The following is a 20,971-nucleotide window of genomic DNA, read 5'->3' as shown; positions in this document are numbered from 1 at the left end:
CCCCATTGAGAAACGTGAAACTTTTACATTAGTCAAGAAACGTTAAAAATAGAACTCTTTCAAAATGAAACTTTTCATAAATTTTTTATCACTTTATATTTTTGACATATTATTTTAAAAATTTAGCATGTATATTGACGTCAAACTGTAAGATGACTGAGAGTCCAAGAAAGATATGTTCCCTTAGCATTTCTCAACTTAGTAACTCAGTTTCATTCGCTATAATACTTTAACTAAACACATAGATGCGCACTTAAACACAAAAGGAGGTTAGACTGGGTTTTAATTTAACAAGAAATAAGACGGATACAAAAATAGTGTTTAACAATCAAGTGAGGGACAACTAGAATTATGAATCATCAATGACAATCCTATTTTATTTTTCTAAATCAATTGCTAGCCGATGTTAAATACAGGTTATTCTTTTTAAAATCTAAGGTATGAATTTATCAGTGGCCAAGCGTTAAATTTATCTCTATGTGATAATAATAATTATTAGACATACGTGCATATACAATTAAATATAGTTGATTTATGGATTTAATTATACAACTAAACACATGGGTTTAGAAATCCATTAGGTTTAGTGGTTTACAAGAAAAATGGTTAAACCAAAGGATGCCCCAAGCTCTCATCTAAACTCTCTACTGTTTCTGCACTAGCCTTGTATGCATATCCCTGAGCACAAAACAGAAAATAGAAGAAATTCACCACTCCCAGACCAGCAATCAGGAAGTAAAAATAGTCCAATCTGCCGGCATTGATATCATTGTCCAACCAGTTGGGCCGGCCATGCTTTCCTGTAACACCATGCACAATGCTCACCGTCACACTACTCAAACAACTAGCCCCGGCCAAGCAAAGATAGAGCAGAGAATTCCCAATACTTTTCATTGTCTCAGGAAATTCTTTGTTGTAAAACTCAAGGAGTCCAACAACGCCAAACATCTCACAAAGTCCAAGCAACATTTCCTGTGGAAATAGCCAAAAAACTGACATGGCTACAACCCCGTTCGATGAAGCTTGTGATGTGGCCAAAGCTCTCCTTTGTTGCTCAACTAGTCCCGCCACCACCATGCACATAGCAGAGAAGAAATACCCGATTCCTATTCTTCGAAGAGGTGGGATCCCATCTTCACATTTAGTGAACTTTGTTAGGGCTCGTTGTAAGACACGGTCATACAACGTGAGGGAAATAAAGAGCGTCATAATTGACATCATTTTGACCGATCCAGCAGGGATTGCGAAATTCGGTCCAATTTGACGATCCATTTTCATGGCTTGTGATACTACAAATGTTGGTTCTTGGGCAAGGGCCAGCAAGCTGATGACACCAGAAACAGAAACTGGGAGGATTTTCATAACACGTATTACCTCTTCAACTTGTTGAATGCTACATAGCCTCGATGGAGTTGCACAAGACCCATCATCTTTTAGTTCATTGTCCACTACTAAAGCAGCTTTCTTCAAGAAGCTGGAAGCCAACAATTTAGAAGTGAAAATTAGTCATATAAATAACCCAGGAATGTAATTAAGTTAGGTAAGGCAAATAGTGATGACGGTCCGCATCATTTGATGATGCACTGGAGAAAATGTGGACAGTACACTTCAGAGTCTAGAGAATTATTCGAGATATTTACCTAAATTCTGTTGAGAGATGAAGCTTGTTGAGTACTCTACGTCCATTTCCATTTGATGAATCATCATCGGAGAAAACACCATGAACCCTATCATCATTGTGAAGCTTAAGATGACGCTTCTTGTATGCCGCTACAAGAACTTGTGCAAAACTGGAAAATGTGCTTCCTTCCGGCTTCACATAGAAGTAAATTTTGGACCCCCCAAAAAAGAGGAGAATTGCACATGACATGAGCAGGGTAGGAATTGCAAATCCTAATGCCCAACTCACAGAGTCTTGAATGTACATCACTAGGGATTGGTTGATCAAAATTACCATACAAGATATAGCGTAATACAAATTCAAAAATCTAGTGACTGATTTTCTTCCTTCGACGGTGGCGGAATCAAATTGATCAACCCCAAAGGGAATGCTGCAGGGCCTAATTCCTCCAGTTCCTAAACCCAGCCCGCATAACCCAACAATCAAAAAACCCAGCTGGGTTTTTGTGCTGGAGATACATTGCTGTTGTTGTCCATTAAGAGTGCAAGGTGGAGGCCTCAGTTGTGGCACAAAGGCTGTCAGGGTTACTGTTAGCATCCCCTAATCATGAGATTAATTGGATATTCATTAAGCTGTTAACAAATCAAAGAAAGAGAAAAGAAGAAAAAAGTAATTGCAAATTTGATTTTTATTTCGTTGGCACCAAAAGAAATAAGAAGACTACATATTGCAAAGACAGAAACATATATATCTAAAAGTTTTAGATGTTGCCATGACCTCCTTGTTTTTTATTTATTTATTTTTATTTTTTGACAAAAGATAGCATTAGTGCGTTAAATTGTTAAATGTTAGGATGAGAGAATCGGTCAGATCAAAGCCACCGTAAATATACCTCATAGTCATGGCAACATTTGTAGATCGTGCTTTAGCACAGTGGCGGAAAAAAATGCACCATGGTAACATACAGATAGAAAACCCTGAGACGTAGGGTACCAAAAATAGCTAATGTAATTGCTAACTTGCTAATTAACTTTAACCTAAACTAATTAATCATGATTAATTAATCTTACATAAATAAACTAAAAAATTATGCTACATAAATTAACTAATTTTACCAGAAGTGTTGCAAAGGAAGCCAAAGCAATGGTGAGAAATTTGCCAAGGTAGATATCAGCGATGGAGCCACCAATGACTGTCAATAAAAAGCAGGAAGATGCCCAATTGTTAATCATGTTGGCAGCAGGAACCTGCTCCATGTGATACTCCCTCACCAAATACACCATGAAGTTTATTGTCAGCCCATATGATGCCATCTTCTCAATTGATTCATTTCCTGCAAAAAATAAAAAATAAAAAACCTCCCAATTGTAGCTTTTGATTTCTCTGTAAATAACAATGCTCATATATATCTTAATATACTACACCTAAGATGTAAATCACGGCCTTCCATCCGGGCTTTGATTGGACTACTGTGCTCGAATCAGATCGGTGGAGATGGTCACCGTTCGGAGGCAATAATGCCTCTGAGGATGGAGACTGATCATAGTTAGGGTTTGCTAGTTTAAGTTTTCTGATGAAGCAGAAGGAGAAGAAAGAGCTGTTCTTAATTTTATCCCTAGCCATTCTTCTCTTTCTCTCTCAGTCGTGTTAATTAGGACTCTGGTTAAGCACATATACAGGCAAAATAAAGCTCGGGGAACTGATGAAGGGCACGTGCCCCCCATGCATGAAGGCAGCTTCCATATTTTCATACCGACTTGTCAAGCTCTTGAGGCATCTCTGAACAGAAAAGAGGGCAGTTTTCTTTTGGTCATTAATCATGAGGCAAAGACAAACTTGGTGACACATACCAAGTAAACTTTCCAGTTTCCAATATATATGCTTTAGCCCTCTAGAGGCAAAGATCGTTTTCGCATGTGCTTCAATATTTTAGTAGATAGGTTGTTGAGTTACGTCTTGAATTTGAAACTTCACTCTGCCCAAAATTATTATGATAGTTTCAAATGCTTTCCTTTCTCCCTTCTAATAATAGTAATTTAAAAAAGGGATACTTTGGATGCGGTCCCTAGTTATCAATATTCTTTGATTGAAACCTTGTTAGTTTTTAGTTTTTGATTGAGGTCCCTAACATTAATGTAATAATGTAAGTTACTATATTTTTTAAATTAAAAATTAAAAATTGAAAATTGTAATTGTTTATATTAATGAGATTTTAAACAAAACCCATAATTTATGGGATTAAAAATAATAAAATATAAATTATACTCTCTATTATATTGTGTGTGTATACATATATGTATGGGTACATTAACCAAAATTAAAAAAAAAAGTTATTGTACCAAAACATGGATACATTCTCAAATCAATGAAAAAGAATGTACCCATATAAGTTTAAACATGGATTAAAAAATTTGAATGGATTTTATATTAAAAAAGGGTACATTTTACATATAACAAATTGATATATATGAGAATGGGTACATTGATGATTAAAAAAATTGAAAAATTATATGAATGGGTACATTTAAGATTAAAAAATTGAGAATCTTTATATATATATATAACTAATAGGTACAAACTTAATTTAATTTTTTATTATTTTGAAAATGTTTGAATTGAAAATTAATTAGAAGTTTAATAGAGGTGTGAGTATTAAACCCTAAATTAATTACTAATTTTTATATTAAAAAATTATATAATAAACATGTAAATTCATTATCACATTAATGTTAGGGACTTGAATCAAAATTTGAGAACTAATAAGGTCTTAGTCAATGAACAGTAAGAACTAGGAACCGGATACTAATTTTTCCTTTAAAAAATTAAAATATCAATACTAAGTATATTTCACACCACTAAAATTAGGGAGAAGTTATAAGGTTTCAATTTTCTTACATTATTTGACGTTTGATCAAATTATAATTTTTGTGAGGAATTGCTGATGTTATAGTGTAAGAATCGATATCAAATCTTCTTCAACCAAAATGGGTGTGGTCTCTTCGTGACTCTAATCATTGTTTGACACACATTAAGTTTATGAAAACAAAGTTAAGAAAAGTTAAGTTTAGAAACACGTATTATTCAATTATAGGGGCTGCAGAGGCCACATCTATTTTAGGTGTAGAAGATTTGATCTTGTAAGAATCACCCCCAAAACTATTTAACCATATCAAGGTCAGTTTTCGAGATAGATCATAGTGATTTTCACAGTCGCTTTTTTTTCATTTTGTATTCATCATTTTATTTATGTCTTGTGATTTTTCTTTGATTTATGTAATAATCTAAAGGCTATAAATAATTGACTCTAAGGGGAGAAAATAGGAGTGAAAAATGACTTTTGTTTCGAGATTAAGTGGGAATCGTCGCATTATAAAACGTCGATCGGGTTGCAATGTAAAACAATTGAAATCCCGCAACCCGCCCACTTTGAACTGAAACAAACTTCGATGGTGTGAATCACTGAATGTACTCAGCCAAGAATATATAGTAACTTGTTCTAAAACCAACAGGTTACAAGGATAAATTCTTAAATCTGAGGGATAAATTGTTTTATTTATGAGAACTCCCACTTGCAAATAAAGATAAATTGTCATTCTTTATAAAATCTCTCATTTACAAATAGAGATAAATACATTGTAATAGACTAATAGTTGTATACTGCTTTCTTAGACAATAGGGTTGGTTTCTACACTCTCTACTGCTTTTACACTAGCCTTATAAGTATATCCACGAGCACAAGATAGAAAATAGAGAAAATTCACCACCCCCAAACCAGCTATCAGGAAGTAGTAATTGTCCAATCTGCCGACATTGATATCATTGTCCAACCAGTTGGGCTGACCATGCTTTCCTGTAACACTATGCACAATGCTCACCACCACGCTACTCAAATAAGTAGCCCCGGCCAAGCAAAGATATGGCAGAGAATTCCCAATACTTTTCATGCTCTCAGGAAACTCTTTGTTGTAAAACTCAATGTGCCCAACAGTGCCAAACACCTCAAGAAGACCAAGCAATATTTGCTGTGGAAATAGCCAAAACACGGACATGGCTGCGATCCCGTTTGATGAATCTTGTGACGTGGCCAAAGCTCTTCTTCGCTGCTCAATTAGTCCGGCCACCATCATGCATAGAATCGAGAAGAAATACCCGATTCCTATTCTTTGCAGGGCCGGGAGTCCATCTTCGTGCTTAGTGATTTTTCTTATGGCTGGTTGTAGGACACGGTTATACAATGGGAGACTGATAATTACTGTCATCATTGACATCAATTTGATTGACCCAGCAGGCATTTCGAAATTCAGTCCAATGTGCCGGTCCATTCTTAGGGCTTGTGATACTACAAATGTTCCTTCTTGCGCATATGCAATCAAGAAAATGGCACCAGAAGCCCATATTGGGAGAGTTTTTACAACACATATTACCTCCTCAACTTGTTGGATGCTACACAGCCTCCATGGATTTGCGCAAGACCCATCATCGCTTACTTCATTGTCCACCACTAAAGCGGCTTTCTTCAAGAATCTGAGCCACCAAAATAGCAATGGATTTAGTATGAGTATGCAAAGCAATTTAGTTAGTTAATTGTACTTGAGTTTGGGGACTTATATATTCTTGCAACAATGTTGCAAGGTAAGCCAAAATTGACGGTTCAAATCATTGGACTAAAACATATATTACGCAACAAAGTTTACAAGCTTTAATTTGTGGACGGATAATTATCCAAGATATTTACCTAAATTCTGTTGAGAGGAGGAGCTTGGACTGTACTACATTTCCTTTTCCGTCTACCTTTGGTGAAGCGTCGAAGAAAACTCCGCGTACCCTTTCGTCATTGTGAAGCTTGAGACACCGCTTCTTGTACGCCGCAACGAGAACATGTGCAAAGCTGGAAAATGTGCTTCCTTCCGGCTTCACGTAGAAGTAAATTTTAGACCCCGCTAAAAACAAGGGAATCGCACATAACATGAGCAGGGTAGGGATCCCAAACCCTAGTGACCAACTCACAGAGTCTTGAATGTACACAACTAGGGTTTGATTGATCATAAGTACCAAACTAGATAAAGTGTAGTACCAATTCAAATAGCTACCCACTGATTTTCTTCCTTCCACGGTGGTCGAGTCGAATTGATCGATCCCAAATGGAATGCTGCAGGGCCTAATTCCTCCAGTTCCTATACCCAGCCAGCATAACCCAGCAAGCAAGAAACCCAGCTGGGTTATTGTAGCGCTGGAGACACATTGCAGACTATCATCAAGGATGCAAGGTGGAGGCCTCAGTTGTGGCACTAAGGCTGTCAGGGTTATTGTTACCATTCCCTAATCAACGATTAATGGGTAATTAATTAAGCTGATTATAACTATGATTAAAATAAATAAATGGTGATTAATTGAGAAGATTAAGAAAATTTAGTGTACCGTAAGAGTTGCTAAGGAAGCGAAAGCAATTGTGAGAAATTTGCCTAGATAAATATCAGCAATGGAGGCACCAACAATTGATAATAAACAATAGGAACATATCCAAATGTTAATTATGTTGGCAGCAGTAACCTGCTCCATGTGATACTCCCTCACCAAATACACCATAAAATTTGCTGTCATTCCAAATGTTGCCATCGTCGAAATTGATTCAGTACCTGCACACACACAAAATAAAAGTCATATATAAAAAAAAAATTGATAGTTCAATTCATATATTCATTTTTACTTTTCACACACCTTGTTAATATTTTACAATTGATCTTCTTTAATTTATTTAATTCAACAGTTGAAATATGAAAGAATATGAAAAATAATGTGCATATATTAAAAAAATAGAAAAAAGAAAAAGGTTTTTCACATTTATTTTCTCCTCTTGCAATTATTTTTTAGATTTGGATCGGATAATTCAGAAGAATAAAAAAACACACACATATGTAAACACCTAAGATGTAAGGCATAGACTTCCACTCAGGCCTTGTTTGGTCATGGTTTTGTGGCAATAATAATGGCTCGGAGGAAGAAGAGTGGTTATCATAAGAAGAAGGGTTTATTGATGTGGGTTTGGGGGAGAAGAAGGACAAGAAAGAGCTGCTGCAGCTGCTCTTCTTATCCCCCGCCATCTGTTCTCTGGTCTCTCTCTCTTTAGGTCTGATATTAATTTGGAGGAGTGTGATGATGGACGTTATTATATGTGTACAGGGAGATATTCGGTGAAGGAAAAGCCACCTACCTTGGGCATGACGGACACGTGCCCCCCATGCAACAAGGCAGGCATCTTCCGGTTTTGATACTAGGAATCCAAGCCGAACTAGGCAACTCAAGCCATATTAGGCATGTAAAAAGGGTTGGGCCTGATGAGCCAGTTTGAGTTCGATTCTAATTTTTTGGATCATGGTTCGATCTAGCTAATCGTAAGATCAAATTTTATTCGGCTCGTTTTTAAATGAATAGGTTCTACATTTTATATATAGGCCCTGAATCGGTTATGAGAATTCTTTTGTGTCATTGAAAATATATTGTATATCACGAGTGTACAACATTTATCATGATATTAAACAAGTGTTCTATACTTGGGGTCCGGTAAGATGAAGAATTTCTTGAGAAAGCGAGAAACGTACCTAGGATGTAAGGCATGGCTTTCCATCCAAACTTATTTTTGGTTGTGTTTGGATCTAGTAATTGATGAAGATCTTCATCCTTTTGCTGCAACAATGGCTTCGAGGACGGAGAGTCGCATTTGCGTTTTCTAAAGCAGAGGGACAAGAAAGAGTTGCTTTTATCCCCCATCATTCTTCTTGTAATTTGGTTTCTGATTAACCTGTGGACATTGGCCAAAATCTTCCATCTCTCAACTATTTATACCTCAAATCCTTGATCCATTGAGCATTCAGCCATATTTTTATCCAAATTAATCGATTTATTTACCTTTTTTCCCTGGAAAAAAATCGATTACTTAAGCCTAGATATACAAAATTTAATTTAGTATCCAGAGCCTGGATTCTACCGAATCAAACTTATGAATTAAACTAATTGTGTTTTAAGCATTCAAATTTCGAAATTTCCTAATAAGTTTATTAATAGTAACCACCTTCCTCTTAATTATTACTTATAGCATCCAAATATATTTCAAATTTTAGACATGATGTTCGATCCCACTAGCTTAATTCAGAAATACTTTTTGTACGCGACCATAATTTCCAAACCTCGGTTTTAAGGGTAAATAAATTCCTAAAAACTTTATTTCATAGTCAAAACACTTGAATGTCGCATTTTGAAAGGGACAAAAAATTTATAAACCGAATTGTTATTACATTTAGTTATTATTACACTAGATATTAAACAATTGATAAGCGATATTTTTTTCTTCTATTGTTTCTCATTTGGTAGAAATCATTGAAGTATAATAGATAAGTTACTTTTCTAAGGTGTTGAGGGAATGAATCAATAAATTGCATCCAGCTTGGAAGCAGAATATTAATTACTCGTTAAGAAATCAATTCTAATCCTCTCAAAAAGATATGATTAGAAAGGAGAACGACGCATAAACATGGCACATCGAGTGGTGTCCATGCACCCTCGAAAGGAGAAGTTTCCCTCATGTCCAATTCTCTTCTATTCCCCTCAAAATGAAAATCCATTCTCATCCACTTTCAACATTCATTGAAAATAATAACTTATACATTTTGTTCCAATCTTTTATACCAAATAAAGTGTTGCTTTTATTAGGAGACTTTACTAACCGAACATGCAAGTTTAGTTGGAATTAATCCTATAACATAAACCCCTTTTACTTGATAAATTTTTGGAAAGGAGCTTCCACGCCCAAGGACTAAGACACACCACAACGGGGGACCTTTTGAATTCAAGTTCCACATGAAACCATTTTAGTCGACACAAAATTTTCTTGTATCTATCTCATATACACGAACGACAAGACATCAAAATCCTTAACTAATAAAAGATATTTTCACATAATCAGTAACGTCATATGACAATGACAAAAAATTTCAAGAATAATAACAACATTTAAAAACCATTAAAACCTTCGATTTCAAAAAAGAATCTCTCATAAAAAATAAAAAATAAGACCTCGGTCCTCTTAACCTCATCCAACATGCATTAACGATTAAAACGTAGAGCAAACGCGAGCTAATGGCACACACACTCTCTCTCTCTCCAAATTTCCACATTGCGCGCCCAAATATCTGTCACAGTAATCAGCAAACAATTGTTTTTAATATAAAAAATAGAACACTTACTCTAAAAATTTAAATTCGTACATCATCAGCTTATTTCGCATCCTTTCGCATTTAATGGCCGTTTACGCTTTTCGGTGGTTTTGTTCGTTGCTTCGCTCGCCCTCCCTCCTTTTTCCCATTTCTCCACCTTACCCTCCAACTGTTCGTCGAAATGCCTAAGCCATGCTCTCCTACACCACCGCCGCGACCCACCTCCTCTCGCCGCCCCGCTCCTCCCCAAACTTCATCCCTCGCGCCTCTCCCTCGATTCTTTTCGTCGTCAATTCAAGAGCCATAGCCAGGCAGCGGCGGCGGCTTCACCCGATGAGCGGGTTTTCTTTGATTGTAGGGTTTTCTGAGTCAAGAAAAGGGTACGATTACAGCGGGTTGTATTGTGGGTGTTCTGGGTTTGCGAGGCGGTGTAAAGATTGGGATGGCGAGGGGGATGATTTCAACTTGGAAGCTGAGATTCTGGAGTTCATGAAGAGCTCCAAGAAGCCCGGGGCGTTTCCCAGCAAGAAGGAGCTGCTGGAAGCTGGGAGAGAAGATTTGGTCGATGCTATTGCGAAGAAAGGCGGTTGGCTTTCGTTGGGTTGGGATTTGGAAGAAGAAGAGAGAGCTCAAGAAAGCAACTTTAAGAATTGGGATTTAACAATGGCAAAAGAATTCGACAGCGGTGCCTCCAGCAGCAGTCAAATTGGGGTTTCCGGCGTGGGTTCTTCCATTCTTGATGATTCTTCTCAAGTAGCCTCGTCGGCTGGTAGATCATCACTGTGAGAATTCTGTTATAATTGAAACTTGTTGAAGTTTTTAGATTTGTTATATTCCATGGTATAATTGTTCTGTTTGTTTTCTCTGTCTTTAATTTGGAAAGAGACGTGCAAAATGTTTGTATCTTTGGACCAATAGATTGACTTAGAACCACTTTAAATTGTAAAATTTTCATTGAATATGTGCACCATAGGTTGTGTGGATGAGATTTATTATCCAAAATAAAAGGTGATGACAAGATATTCGTTATTTATTGATGCTATATTTCAACAATCGAATCGATGAATATTTTTTTGGGAAGGGGAATCAACTCAAATGTATGTTTTGTGTAGAGAAGCTGCTACAACAGAGGACAATACTGGCGTTGAGGGTATATTGAATCGATTGGTGAAACAGAGAAATTTGACGCTTGCATTTACTTTGGGAGAGAAAGAAGGCAGTGCTTCCTCCGCTGATGTGGTAAGTTGGTTTTAAGTTATTTTGAATTGATTGTCTTTTGGTGGGGTAATATTCTAGGAGCAAGCATTATGCAAAGTCCTGAAATTTTCTCTGGTTTTCAGTTTAGATGTACTTCTATATTCCTTTATGGTGGTAAGATGATGATAGATATTTGAGAGTCGAATTGCATTTGGTATATTTCTTTAGGATTTGGTAACATATAAACAAAACAAATTATATTTATCAGCATGCGTTAATGAAACCTTAACTATAGTTTGGCCTTTTCACCGTCAAGTTCATTTGCAGCTTGAAAGAGAGGATAACTTTTATGCGGGCAGTCACCATTACAGTATCTGCGTGAAAATAATTTATTTTTAAGAGTTTGATGTGATTGTTTCCTTTGCATGTAGAAATTCTAAAACATAACGTGATGCTTGTTACATTATAAAAGACAGTTGCTGGCCTTGTTAGAAGCTGCAGACCTGCATCATTAAACCCCACCAAAGCCATTCTTAATGATTCAAGAGACAGGCCTAACCACAGCAGTTCTCTTTCAAACAATGGTGTGCTAAGAGACTCACCCAGACCTGACACGTGGAGAACTTGGAGCACCCATAGGGCTGGAGTTTCGTATCGTGATTTTGAAGGTATTTTATAGTTAATTGTTTTCACTTTTAAGTAGCTTTATGATTAAATGGTTTGGTTCAAGTAACCTTTGATTGTTAATGAAATGTATGTAATGTACAGCTGATGAATTTTCATATGATAAAATGGGACTATCAAAGGATGGTTCAAGAGATGAAATATTTCATGAACCTTATCAAGGGATTAAACTGGATTCTGATAAGAAAGAGATCGATCACAAACAAATACGTAGTCGGATTAAGCACCTTGAATCAGAGCTCTCCTCCGCACTCCGCTCATTGAGGTCTAAAGCTGATGATGCTGCAACACAGAAGGTGGGGATGATCAGTCTTCGTTGTGTAAATTTGTATGAAATTTTTGAAAGTACTTTTTACTCCAAAATTTTAACAATATATTCACTTTCGTTTTCTTTGCCGAGCAGCATTCTCATGCTGTGATAATGTTTTGGAGGATTTGGGGCATCCTATTAAACTCGTCTATATTTTTCATCAGGGTCATGAAAGCTCCTCTGAAGATGTGCAGAAGCTTTCAGATGCCTTAGAGTTTCAGGAAAATGAGATTATGCATGCCCAGGACAAGTTGCGGTCAACACGTGCAAAGTTGGCTGTTTTGGAAGGAAAGATGGCAATGGCAATAATGTATGCACAATTTATTTTAGTTAAATTACAAGACTATAACTTACTTTACCATTGACATCTTACCCAACCATACCAGCGAAGCGCAAAAGATTGTGAAGGAGAAACAAAAGAGGATTAATGATGCTCGTAGGGCCTTACGACTTCTTCGTACTGCTTGCATAGTTTGGCCGAATTCAGCCTCAGAAGTTCTCATAGCTGGATCATATGATGGTTGGACGACCCAGGTCTGATCTTCCCTTGAATTTATCAGTTAGGTTAGGCTCAAGTAATATTAGTGGATCCATGTTTTCGTCCACTCGTTCATTTATTTTCTTACTTAGCTTTTATTATTAGATGAGGAAATACTTTAAAAGATTGGTAAGTTATTGTTAAGACCTAGCTACGTCTTCGAGAGATTGCACAGAGAGAATACAGAGAACATAGAACATTCACAATTTCATTCATATCTCAACTTCCTTTACAATTCGTTATATGTAGTGAGTTCTAACAAACAACCCACCCAACTAACTCTCATCCAACTATTACTAACAGAACCAACAGAAATATGCCATCTGTCACAGACTCCTAACAATACCCCCCTTAAAACGGAACTTACAGAGCACAAAAACAACAACAATTGGAACGACAATACAATGCGAATAGTCAACTAAGCATGATGACAGTCAAAACAAGATACTCAAAGATGAACAATCTCTGGAAATTGGTGTTTCAAGTCGTGGTAGACTTCCCAAGTAGCATCCTCTCGAGAGTGATTCTGCCACTGAACCAAGACTTCCGTTATAGCCGAGTTATTCCTCTGAACTATTCTGAGATCCAAAATTGCAATCGGAACATCCTGCAATATCCCATCATCTGTCAACACTGGTAAAGGAACTGAAACTGGAACAGTACCTCCAAGATGTTTTTTCAGGCAAGAGACATGAAACACAGGGTGCAGTTTGGAGTGATCAGGAAGCTTAATTTTGTAAGCAACATTGCCCACTTTAGCTAACACCAAAAACGGCCCAAAAAATCGAGGCTGAAGTTTGTGGAAGGAATGAGCTGCCAGGGACTTAAGTTGGTAAGGAACCAACCGAAGGTAAACCCAATCGCCCACTTCAAAAACCCTTTCAGTCATCTTCTTGTCAGCTTGGACTTTCATTCGACATTGAGCAGCTTCCAAATTACATTTCAGCAGTGATAAAATTCTGGTTCTGTCCTGCAAACACTGGTCCACGGATTCCACCGTAGTTGTACTTGGTTCATAAGCGGGAATAACAGGAGGAGCAGAACCATACACAGCTTCAAATGGGGTCATTTTAATAGCAGAATGGAAGCTAGTGTTGTAGCTCCATTCTGCCCAAGACAACCAATTGACCCATTTCTTGGGTTGCAAACTACAAAAACATCGGAGATAGGTTTCTAGACACCGATTGAGAACTTCAATTTGTCCATCGGTTTGTGGGTGATACCCCGAGCTAAAACAAAATGCAGAACCTTGCAAATGGAAGAACTCTTTCCAAAACTTGCTCATGAAGATTGGATCCCAATCATTGACAATGGATTGTGGCATACCATGTAACTTGAATATGTTGTCAACAAAAAGTTAAGCAATTTGAGAAGCTGTATAAGGATGACTTAACGCCAGAAAGTGGCCATATTTGGACAATCTGTCAACAACAACCCAAATCACAGTTTTACCCTTACAGGGTGGAAGGGAATTTATAAAATCCATTGAAATTTCAGACCACACTTTAGTTGGGATTGGTAATGGTTGTAAGAGACCATGAGGAGACAAAGTCTCATACTTATTTTGTTGACATATAGCACATGTTGCGACCCGTTCCCTGATGTCCTTCTTCATCCCTTCCCAATAGAATGATCGGGATATCCTCTTATATGTTTTAAGGAACCCCTCATGGCCCGCGGCAGGGCTGGAATGAAGTTCATCAAAAACCTTTGCTCACCAAAAACTTGATGGACTCAATACAATCCTGTGTTTGTACTTCAAGAATCCATTATCCACATTGAACCGTAAGGAAGTAAGAGGAATATCATCAGCCGTAGATTGCAACACCTGCTGAGACTTGGCAATGATCCAAGTGTCTTTCTCCACATGCCTCCGTAAATCATCTAACCAAGAAGAGTAAGGGTATGAGATGGCATTGAGAACACTGGAGTGTGCAGAATGATCCACATCATAATGTACTCGAGACAATGCATCAGCAGCTTGGTTATCACACCCCTTCTTGTATTGAATTTCATAGTCGAACCCAAGTAACTTAGTGATCCATTTCTGTTGGAATGGTGTATGAGCTCTCCTCTCAAAAAAATACTTCAAGCTATGGTGATCTGTGAGAATAACAAAATGATTGCCCACCAAGTAGGATTGCCACTTTTGAACAGCATGAATAATGGCCAACATTTTCCGCTCATAAGCTGAAAGTGATTGATTTCTTGGGCAAAGGGCTTTACTAGTGAAAGCTATTGGTCGACCCTCTTGTTGTAATATTTCCCTAATACCATGTCCCGATGCATCACTCTCAATCACAAATGGCTTACTAAAATCTGGAAGAGCTAAGACATGTGGGGAAAGCATAGCCTCTTTAAGGGTGTTGAAGGCTGCAGTGGCCTCATTTGTCCACTTAAAACCATCCTTTTTTGTAAGAGCTGTGAGAGGACCAATGATCTTCCCAAATTGAGGTATAAATTTCCTATAGTAACTTGTCAACCCAAGGAAACCCTGTAAGGCTTTTACTGAAGTAGGTATAGGCCAATTAGCTATGGCCTCAAGCTTCGTAGGATCGGCTGAAACTCCAGATTTTGATACAATGTGGCCAAGATATTCCACTTGAGTTCTTCCAAAAGCACACTTAGACATCTTGACAAATAGAGTGTGCTTGGCCAGTGTCTCGAAAACTACTCGCAGATGCTTCAAATGCAGATCCCAAGAAGAACTATAAACTAGTATGTCATCGAAGAATACTAGGATAAATTTCCTGAGATACGGTCTGAAGATATCATTCATAAGACACTGAAATGTAGTTGGAGCATTTGTTAAACCAAAAGGCATTACCAAGAACTCAAAGTGACCATCGTGTGTTCGAAAGGCGGTTTTCTCGATATCATCAGGATGCATTCTAATTTGATGGTAACCTGCCCGTAAGTCCAATTTAGAGAAAAACTGTGCACCATACAACTCATCAAGTAACTCATCAATAAGGGGTATAGGAAACTTATCTTTAATCGTGATACCATTGAGACCCCCATAATCCATACACATTCGCCATGTTCCCTCTTTTTTCCTTACGAAAATAACTGGAGAGGAATAGGGACTATTGCTTACTCTAATAAATCCAGCCTCCAAAAGATCCGTCACACACTTCTCAATTTCTGTTTTTAGCACTGGACCATACCTGTAAGGCCTGCTACTAGGTGGTGTACTACCCTTCTTTAAGGGAATTCGATGATCATGTACTCTGTGAGGAGGAAGTGTAGTTGGGGTTGCAAATATGGTGTCAAACCCTGCCAATAATGCCTTCAACTCATACTGTTGCTGATCTGTGAGATTCAAGAATTTTGAACTTGTAGTCTGTGATTCCAAGTTTTGTAGACCCAATGTTTCTGATTCCAAGTGATATAGGACTGCACCCATTGTAGTATCTTGGTGTAATATTTTCTGCATTTGCAAAGCTGAAACATCTTCAAGGTTAGAACCCACCCTTTCAGGACATGTAATGCAATAGGTCTTAGAGTCTTTACAAAACTGCATACATAACTTGTCAAAATCCCACAAAATAGGCCCCAGAGTTCTCAACCATTGAATGCCTAAAACAACATCACACCCCCCAAGGCAATAGCATATAAATCGGTAAGAAAGTGGAAATCTTGAATTTTTACAGAAACTTGAGCTAAGGTGCCTTTTGTATCGACTCGACCTCTATCCGCAATCTTGACAGAAAACAGATGTTTAGTATCCAATTGTGTTCGCAATCGTTTAACCAATCCCAAATCCACAAAGTTGTGGGAACTGCTGGAATCAATTAATATAGTCACAGGACAGTTCTTGATTAACCCAGAAACCTTCATAGTGTTGATAGATGGAGGAGCAGGTGTACCAAAAAGTGCACATGCGGTTATTTCAGGTTCTTGAATTTCCAGTTCTTCATCAATGTCAAACACAGAATCTTGCACATCAATTAATAGCAATTGTTTCTTCTCACACATATGACCTCTAACAAATTTCTCCTTGCAATGAAAACATAACCCATTCTTTCTACAATGTTCTGCCTCCTCCGGTGTCAGTCTCCTAACAGTGTTGTTCTTCACATGAGTATCAGGGAAAAGAGTAGGAGTAGTGTGCTGTGGTGCAGGAGAACGAAAAGTAGGTTGCAGGGCAGGAGGCTTATAGAAATATCTGACCTTTAATTCTGTGATTTTGGCATCAATTTGTTGAGCAAAAGCAATAGCTTCAAGGACGTTCCTGGGCTGGATAAGCTTAACATCATGTCGTAATTCAGGTCTCAACCTACCAATAAAGCAAGAACGAAGAAGTTCCAGGCTAATATCTCTTGTCCGATTCGTCAGCCGCCGAAATTCAAGAACATAGTCTCTGAGTGTACCTTTTTGCCGTAACTTGACTAAGCTTTCAGCAGAATCTTCCATGGCAGAAGGACCAAATTCGTGACAAAGAATCTTCGTAAATTCCACCCAAGAAGGATAGTTGGTAAGGCATCGAGCCCATTGGAACCATTGCAGTGCTTCCCCTTCCATGTGAAAGGACGCAAGCTTGACCTTCTGCGCATCAGCGATACTGAAGAAATCAAAATAATGCTCAGCCTTGTAGATCTATCCCAGCGGACCATCCCCATCATTGAACCTTGGAAATTCCATCTTAAAAAACGGTGGTCGTGGTTGGTAATTGAAATTCTGCCCAATTTCGTGACGAGCAACATTAGGGTTCATCGGATTCTGAAATTGGGGATCGCCCATGGTGGCCTCGGATGATTCTCTAATCGACCCACCAGCGAAACGTGCCATCATCGATTGCAATTGAGCGAGTGTCGACTTGATTTCATCTTGGGAATTCTTGACGTCGTCGAATTTCGACTCCAAACTGGAAACGCGAGCTTCCATGGTTTTTCGCAATGACTTGCGCGACATGCAAACGCGAAGGATTTGGTAGGATCAAAACGTCTGGCTCGGTACCAAATGTTAAGACCTAGCTACGTCTTCGAGAGATTGCACATAGAGAATACAGAGAACATAGAACATTCACAATTTCATTCATATCTCAACTTCCTTTACAATTCGTTATATGTAGTGAGTTCTAACAAACAACCCACCCAACTAACTCTCATCCAACTATTACTAACAGAACCAACAGAAATATGCCATATGTCACAGACTCCTAACAGTTATATTACCATGCGCATGTATTTTTTTGTTCCATGAGGTATTCATACTTGCATTTACCCGCATTTTCGGAAATATTAGTACTACTTTGCGGTAATGCTTCTTAGCATTTAGTCTTCTACTTGCTTTTGTAATACAAATGTTGTTACCTGTGGTGGTTGCTTGCAGAGAAAGATGGAGAAGTCGCGTACAGGAATCTTCTCTTTGTGCCTTAAATTGTATCCGGGCAGATACGAGGCAAGTAAATAGTGTTATTATGTGGTCGAGTCTTTACAACGTTAGAACCCCATTGATTAATGTTTTCATCATGTTGCATTTCAGATCAAGTTCATTGTCGATGGTAAATGGCGGATTGATCCCCTACGCCCAATTGTTCGCAACAACGGATACGAAAACAACGTCCTGATCATAACATAACACACACAACAGAGGTCCCCCAGCAAGCGTAAGGGGATATTCATCGAAAACAAGCAGCAATTCTTCCCCAGATTCAACATTATAGGCAGTAGATTTTAACTCGTGATTCTTTTATGTCATGCTTCATACGTAACATGGTGTCGTTTTTCCTTTTTCATGTAAAACCCGAATTTTTTAATTGTGATAAGGAATTCAATGAGGAGTTTTCCATCTCGACAATCACTCTGCAGCGCTTCTTGTTTCGAAAGCTCGGGTAAATGGTTTGTTAATCTGTCTGAGAACAGCGACGTGAAGTTCTTACGACAATTGTAAACCCGCTACCGCAGTAAATCTCGATTGTGTCCGCTTCTTTCCGAAATCTGTGGCCGAAACTCACTTCTTGAGGACTCGTTTGGTCATCTGTATTTCCCAAGCCAAGCTGACCATGTTCACCCCAACCCCATGTCTTAATCACTCCATCCTCGGTCACAATAGCAGAGTGCTCAGCTCCAGATGCAATGTGCACAATTCCAGTCCCTTCGAGGTCGGGGACTTTCTCCAGGACAACTTCCCTCGGATCTGTCGATGTGCAAAGAATCACACACGCAATCAGCAGCGATCACAATTCTAGTACAAATGTACGATGATCATTCAGATATGTCAAGTTTATGCGAGTGTTGTTTGGGTCGGATCAAGGGCATTACCTGCTAAGTGCTTTATTGGAGTAATTTTTTCAGGATTACTAAGAACTCCATGGTGATTTCCACCAAGCATAAAAACTTCTCCACCTGTTTAAAATATATTCGAGGCTGCTACATAACGACGCTATCTTTTCACCAGGTAAAAGGAAGAAAAAAAATGAATAAACGGAACTCGTTATAGCGTGAAATGAATGCCCATACCCGTCAATACCAAAGAATGATTCCATCCAACAGCAACTTTGGTAAACAAGAACGATGTAGATAAACGCTGTGGGGAGTGAGCGCTTGAGATGCCACCGAACCCTCTTCCCCAAGTGTACAAATGCCCATCAGCTAATGTCATAGGCAAGAAAAGAAAACGGCAATCAGAAAACTAAATTACTGAGGCGAATAGCGTTCAATTGGACCGTGGCTGGCATGGAAAATTCTTAGCTCTTACATGGGGACTGGAAGATTTCAAAGCTTGGCATCCATGTTAGAAGCAATATCATCTGTTTTATACGACCAAATCAAGAAAGAGTAAGTTTGTTGGCCTCACCAGATAACGCAGCACTATGATCTCCATTTGCAGCGATGCTAGTGATTTTTACGCTGTCAAATCCATGAATTCGTTCAGGAATATTAACTAATTTGATCTTATCCTCAGAGATACCCAGTTGACCACGCTTCCCCGAACCAAACGCATAAACTTCATCTCCTGAAACACCAGCAATATACTTGATTTGAGAAACATCATACACTTGAACTAATAGGATAAATATTGAATAAATGGATATCCTTCATGTTGTAATACAAAAATGCAAAGCTTTAAGCATGTCGTAAAGCATATACATCATATAAATCAGCATCTCTACCTTAAAGCTCGGGTCAGCAGGACATATACAAGATCAACCTTACAAATTACCTTTCACCAAAACAAGCGAATGGCGCATCCCGCATGCTATCTGCTCCACGTGCTTATCAACAAAGAAGGAGACTTTGACAGGATAGCAATGCGACTGGAAATCACCATGTCCGAGCTGACCAAACGAGCCATCTCCGCACGTGAAAAGATCTCCTGCATCTGAAAACAAGCGAGAAAATTCCGAGAACCAGAAATAAGTCAAGAAGCCCCACACTTCAAGTTGCCACCAAGTTTTAAACACAACGCAGCAAAAGAAGAAAAATTCGACTATTGGGAAAAATCTAACTTGGTTTTCGATTCGAGACGGATACAAACAGGCGTAAAATTATCAGAGATTCACTAACATATTCCACCACAGAATGTCAAATATCAACTGCCTGAGAGCGGACGTCGGCATAGCCACATTGGTTAGAGCAAAGTAGAATACCGCTAGTGTGAAACATATCAACTGCCAGAATGTACCTGAAACAAAACCGGAGTGGTTCCAACCAGCAGAAGCATGAGTAATGAAGAGGTTGTTCAAAGACATTACAAACTTAGGATTTGGACTGTTGACCGTATCAGGATGACCCAGTTGACCGGACGTACCCCTTCCCCATGTCAGCACCTTCCCACCTGCAACAGATGTTTGTTTTTTTCTAAGAAAGAAGAAAATTTGTAAGTTTTATAGTATTCGGAGAAGGAAAGGATGAGACCTGAGGTTAAGGCCAGAACGTGAGCGCCGCCGCAGGCAAGGGAGCAGATGGATCCGGCGGCGGGGGCGAGAGAAGGGAGGCGAAGCAGCTGAGGGAGGTGCTCATCCTGTAGCCTGCCCGTGCCCAGTTGCCCGTCCGTTCCTGCCCCCCAACTCCATATCTGTTGCTCGCTGCTTCCTTCTTCGTCGTGCTTTGCTACTCTGCTTTCTTCACTCTCTTCCATTACTACGGTGCCCTGATGCTCTTCCTTCTCAATGACTTCTGCTTTCTGTCATTCTATTAAATTTCTCATCGTTTGGGCTCTTTGGGCTCCGACTCAAGCATCTTGGGCTTGGATAGACCCGTAAAAATTTTCTTCCAAGATATGCACGGCCTCCTACAACAACGGATGAGGATTCTCTCCGGATCCTCGGTTCTTCTTTGTAGAGATCCTAAAGATTTTTATATCTAAAGATTTTTATATCTTAACCGTTTATTAAATACCATACGGTCAGTTTTTGTTCAGAACTATTTATGTTTGATTTTAAATAAAAATATTCAAATTATTTC

At 38.5% G+C, this 20,971-nt stretch overlaps 4 protein-coding genes across 4 annotated transcripts; 1 reads left to right on the top strand and 3 right to left on the bottom strand.

Moving 5' to 3' along the window:
* Positions 1-606: 606 nt before the first annotated feature.
* On the bottom strand, positions 607-3,244 carry LOC103403297 (protein NRT1/ PTR FAMILY 2.13-like). The gene is made up of 4 exons (XM_017323527.3): positions 3,046-3,244; positions 2,737-2,954; positions 1,641-2,221; positions 607-1,474 (listed from the first exon to the last, which is right to left on the bottom strand). The coding sequence occupies exons 1-4, from the start codon at positions 3,242-3,244 to the stop codon at positions 607-609; spliced, it is 1,866 nt and encodes a 621-aa protein (XP_017179016.3).
* A 1,974-nt stretch (positions 3,245-5,218) lies between these two features.
* Positions 5,219-8,389, bottom strand: LOC103403296 (protein NRT1/ PTR FAMILY 2.13-like). Its single transcript, XM_070815452.1, has 4 exons — positions 8,221-8,389; positions 7,040-7,257; positions 6,357-6,940; positions 5,219-6,145 (listed from the first exon to the last, which is right to left on the bottom strand). The coding sequence occupies exons 1-4, from the start codon at positions 8,387-8,389 to the stop codon at positions 5,287-5,289; spliced, it is 1,830 nt and encodes a 609-aa protein (XP_070671553.1). The 3' UTR covers positions 5,219-5,286.
* Positions 8,390-9,697: 1,308 nt separating this feature from the next.
* LOC103402940 (protein PTST homolog 2, chloroplastic) lies at positions 9,698-18,362 on the top strand. The gene is made up of 8 exons (XM_008341726.4): positions 9,698-10,613; positions 10,944-11,070; positions 11,501-11,696; positions 11,797-12,008; positions 12,187-12,332; positions 12,409-12,556; positions 17,895-17,963; positions 18,048-18,362. The coding sequence occupies exons 1-8, from the start codon at positions 10,024-10,026 to the stop codon at positions 18,141-18,143; spliced, it is 1,584 nt and encodes a 527-aa protein (XP_008339948.3). The 5' UTR covers positions 9,698-10,023; the 3' UTR covers positions 18,144-18,362.
* On the bottom strand, positions 18,233-20,849 carry LOC103402939 (ultraviolet-B receptor UVR8). The gene is made up of 7 exons (XM_070815815.1): positions 20,423-20,849; positions 20,190-20,342; positions 19,728-19,886; positions 19,362-19,520; positions 19,025-19,156; positions 18,827-18,910; positions 18,233-18,701 (listed from the first exon to the last, which is right to left on the bottom strand). The coding sequence occupies exons 1-7, from the start codon at positions 20,643-20,645 to the stop codon at positions 18,409-18,411; spliced, it is 1,203 nt and encodes a 400-aa protein (XP_070671916.1). The 5' UTR covers positions 20,646-20,849; the 3' UTR covers positions 18,233-18,408.
* Positions 20,850-20,971: the final 122 nt, after the last annotated feature.

The sequence above is a fragment of the Malus domestica genome, chromosome 16 (genome assembly GCF_042453785.1).
Source record: "Malus domestica chromosome 16, GDT2T_hap1".
Taxonomy (NCBI): Eukaryota; Viridiplantae; Streptophyta; class Magnoliopsida; order Rosales; family Rosaceae; genus Malus; species Malus domestica.
The sequence above is the reverse complement of the archived record's forward strand: the minus strand, read 5'-3'. Positions and strand labels throughout refer to the sequence as shown.

Excerpts from the sequence above, each read along its gene's own strand:
- LOC103403297 (XM_017323527.3), bottom strand. The coding sequence starts at position 3,244 with ATGGCTAGGGATAAAATTAAGAACAGCTCTTTCTTCTCCTTCTGCTTC. Across the intron at positions 2,955-3,045 it reads GGCCGTGATTTACATCTTAG|GAAATGAATCAATTGAGAAG; the intron begins GTGTAGTATATT and ends TATTTTTTGCAG. Across the intron at positions 1,475-1,640 it reads CATCTCTCAACAGAATTTAG|CTTCTTGAAGAAAGCTGCTT; the intron begins GTAAATATCTCG and ends GTTGGCTTCCAG.
- LOC103402939 (XM_070815815.1), bottom strand. The coding sequence starts at position 20,645 with ATGGAAGAGAGTGAAGAAAGCAGAGTAGCAAAGCACGACGAAGAAGGA. Across the intron at positions 20,343-20,422 it reads CGTTCTGGCCTTAACCTCAG|GTGGGAAGGTGCTGACATGG; the intron begins GTCTCATCCTTT and ends CATCTGTTGCAG. Across the intron at positions 19,521-19,727 it reads TTCGCTTGTTTTGGTGAAAG|GAGATGAAGTTTATGCGTTT; the intron begins GTAATTTGTAAG and ends CTGGTGTTTCAG.
- LOC103402940 (XM_008341726.4), top strand. The coding sequence starts at position 10,024 with ATGCTCTCCTACACCACCGCCGCGACCCACCTCCTCTCGCCGCCCCGC. Across the intron at positions 10,614-10,943 it reads TCGGCTGGTAGATCATCACT|AGAAGCTGCTACAACAGAGG; the intron begins GTGAGAATTCTG and ends TGTTTTGTGTAG. Across the intron at positions 12,333-12,408 it reads AAGATGGCAATGGCAATAAT|CGAAGCGCAAAAGATTGTGA; the intron begins GTATGCACAATT and ends CAACCATACCAG.
- LOC103403296 (XM_070815452.1), bottom strand. The coding sequence starts at position 8,389 with ATGGGGGATAAAAGCAACTCTTTCTTGTCCCTCTGCTTTAGAAAACGC. Across the intron at positions 6,941-7,039 it reads CTTCCTTAGCAACTCTTACG|GGAATGGTAACAATAACCCT; the intron begins GTACACTAAATT and ends ATCGTTGATTAG. Across the intron at positions 6,146-6,356 it reads CTCCTCTCAACAGAATTTAG|ATTCTTGAAGAAAGCCGCTT; the intron begins GTAAATATCTTG and ends TTGGTGGCTCAG.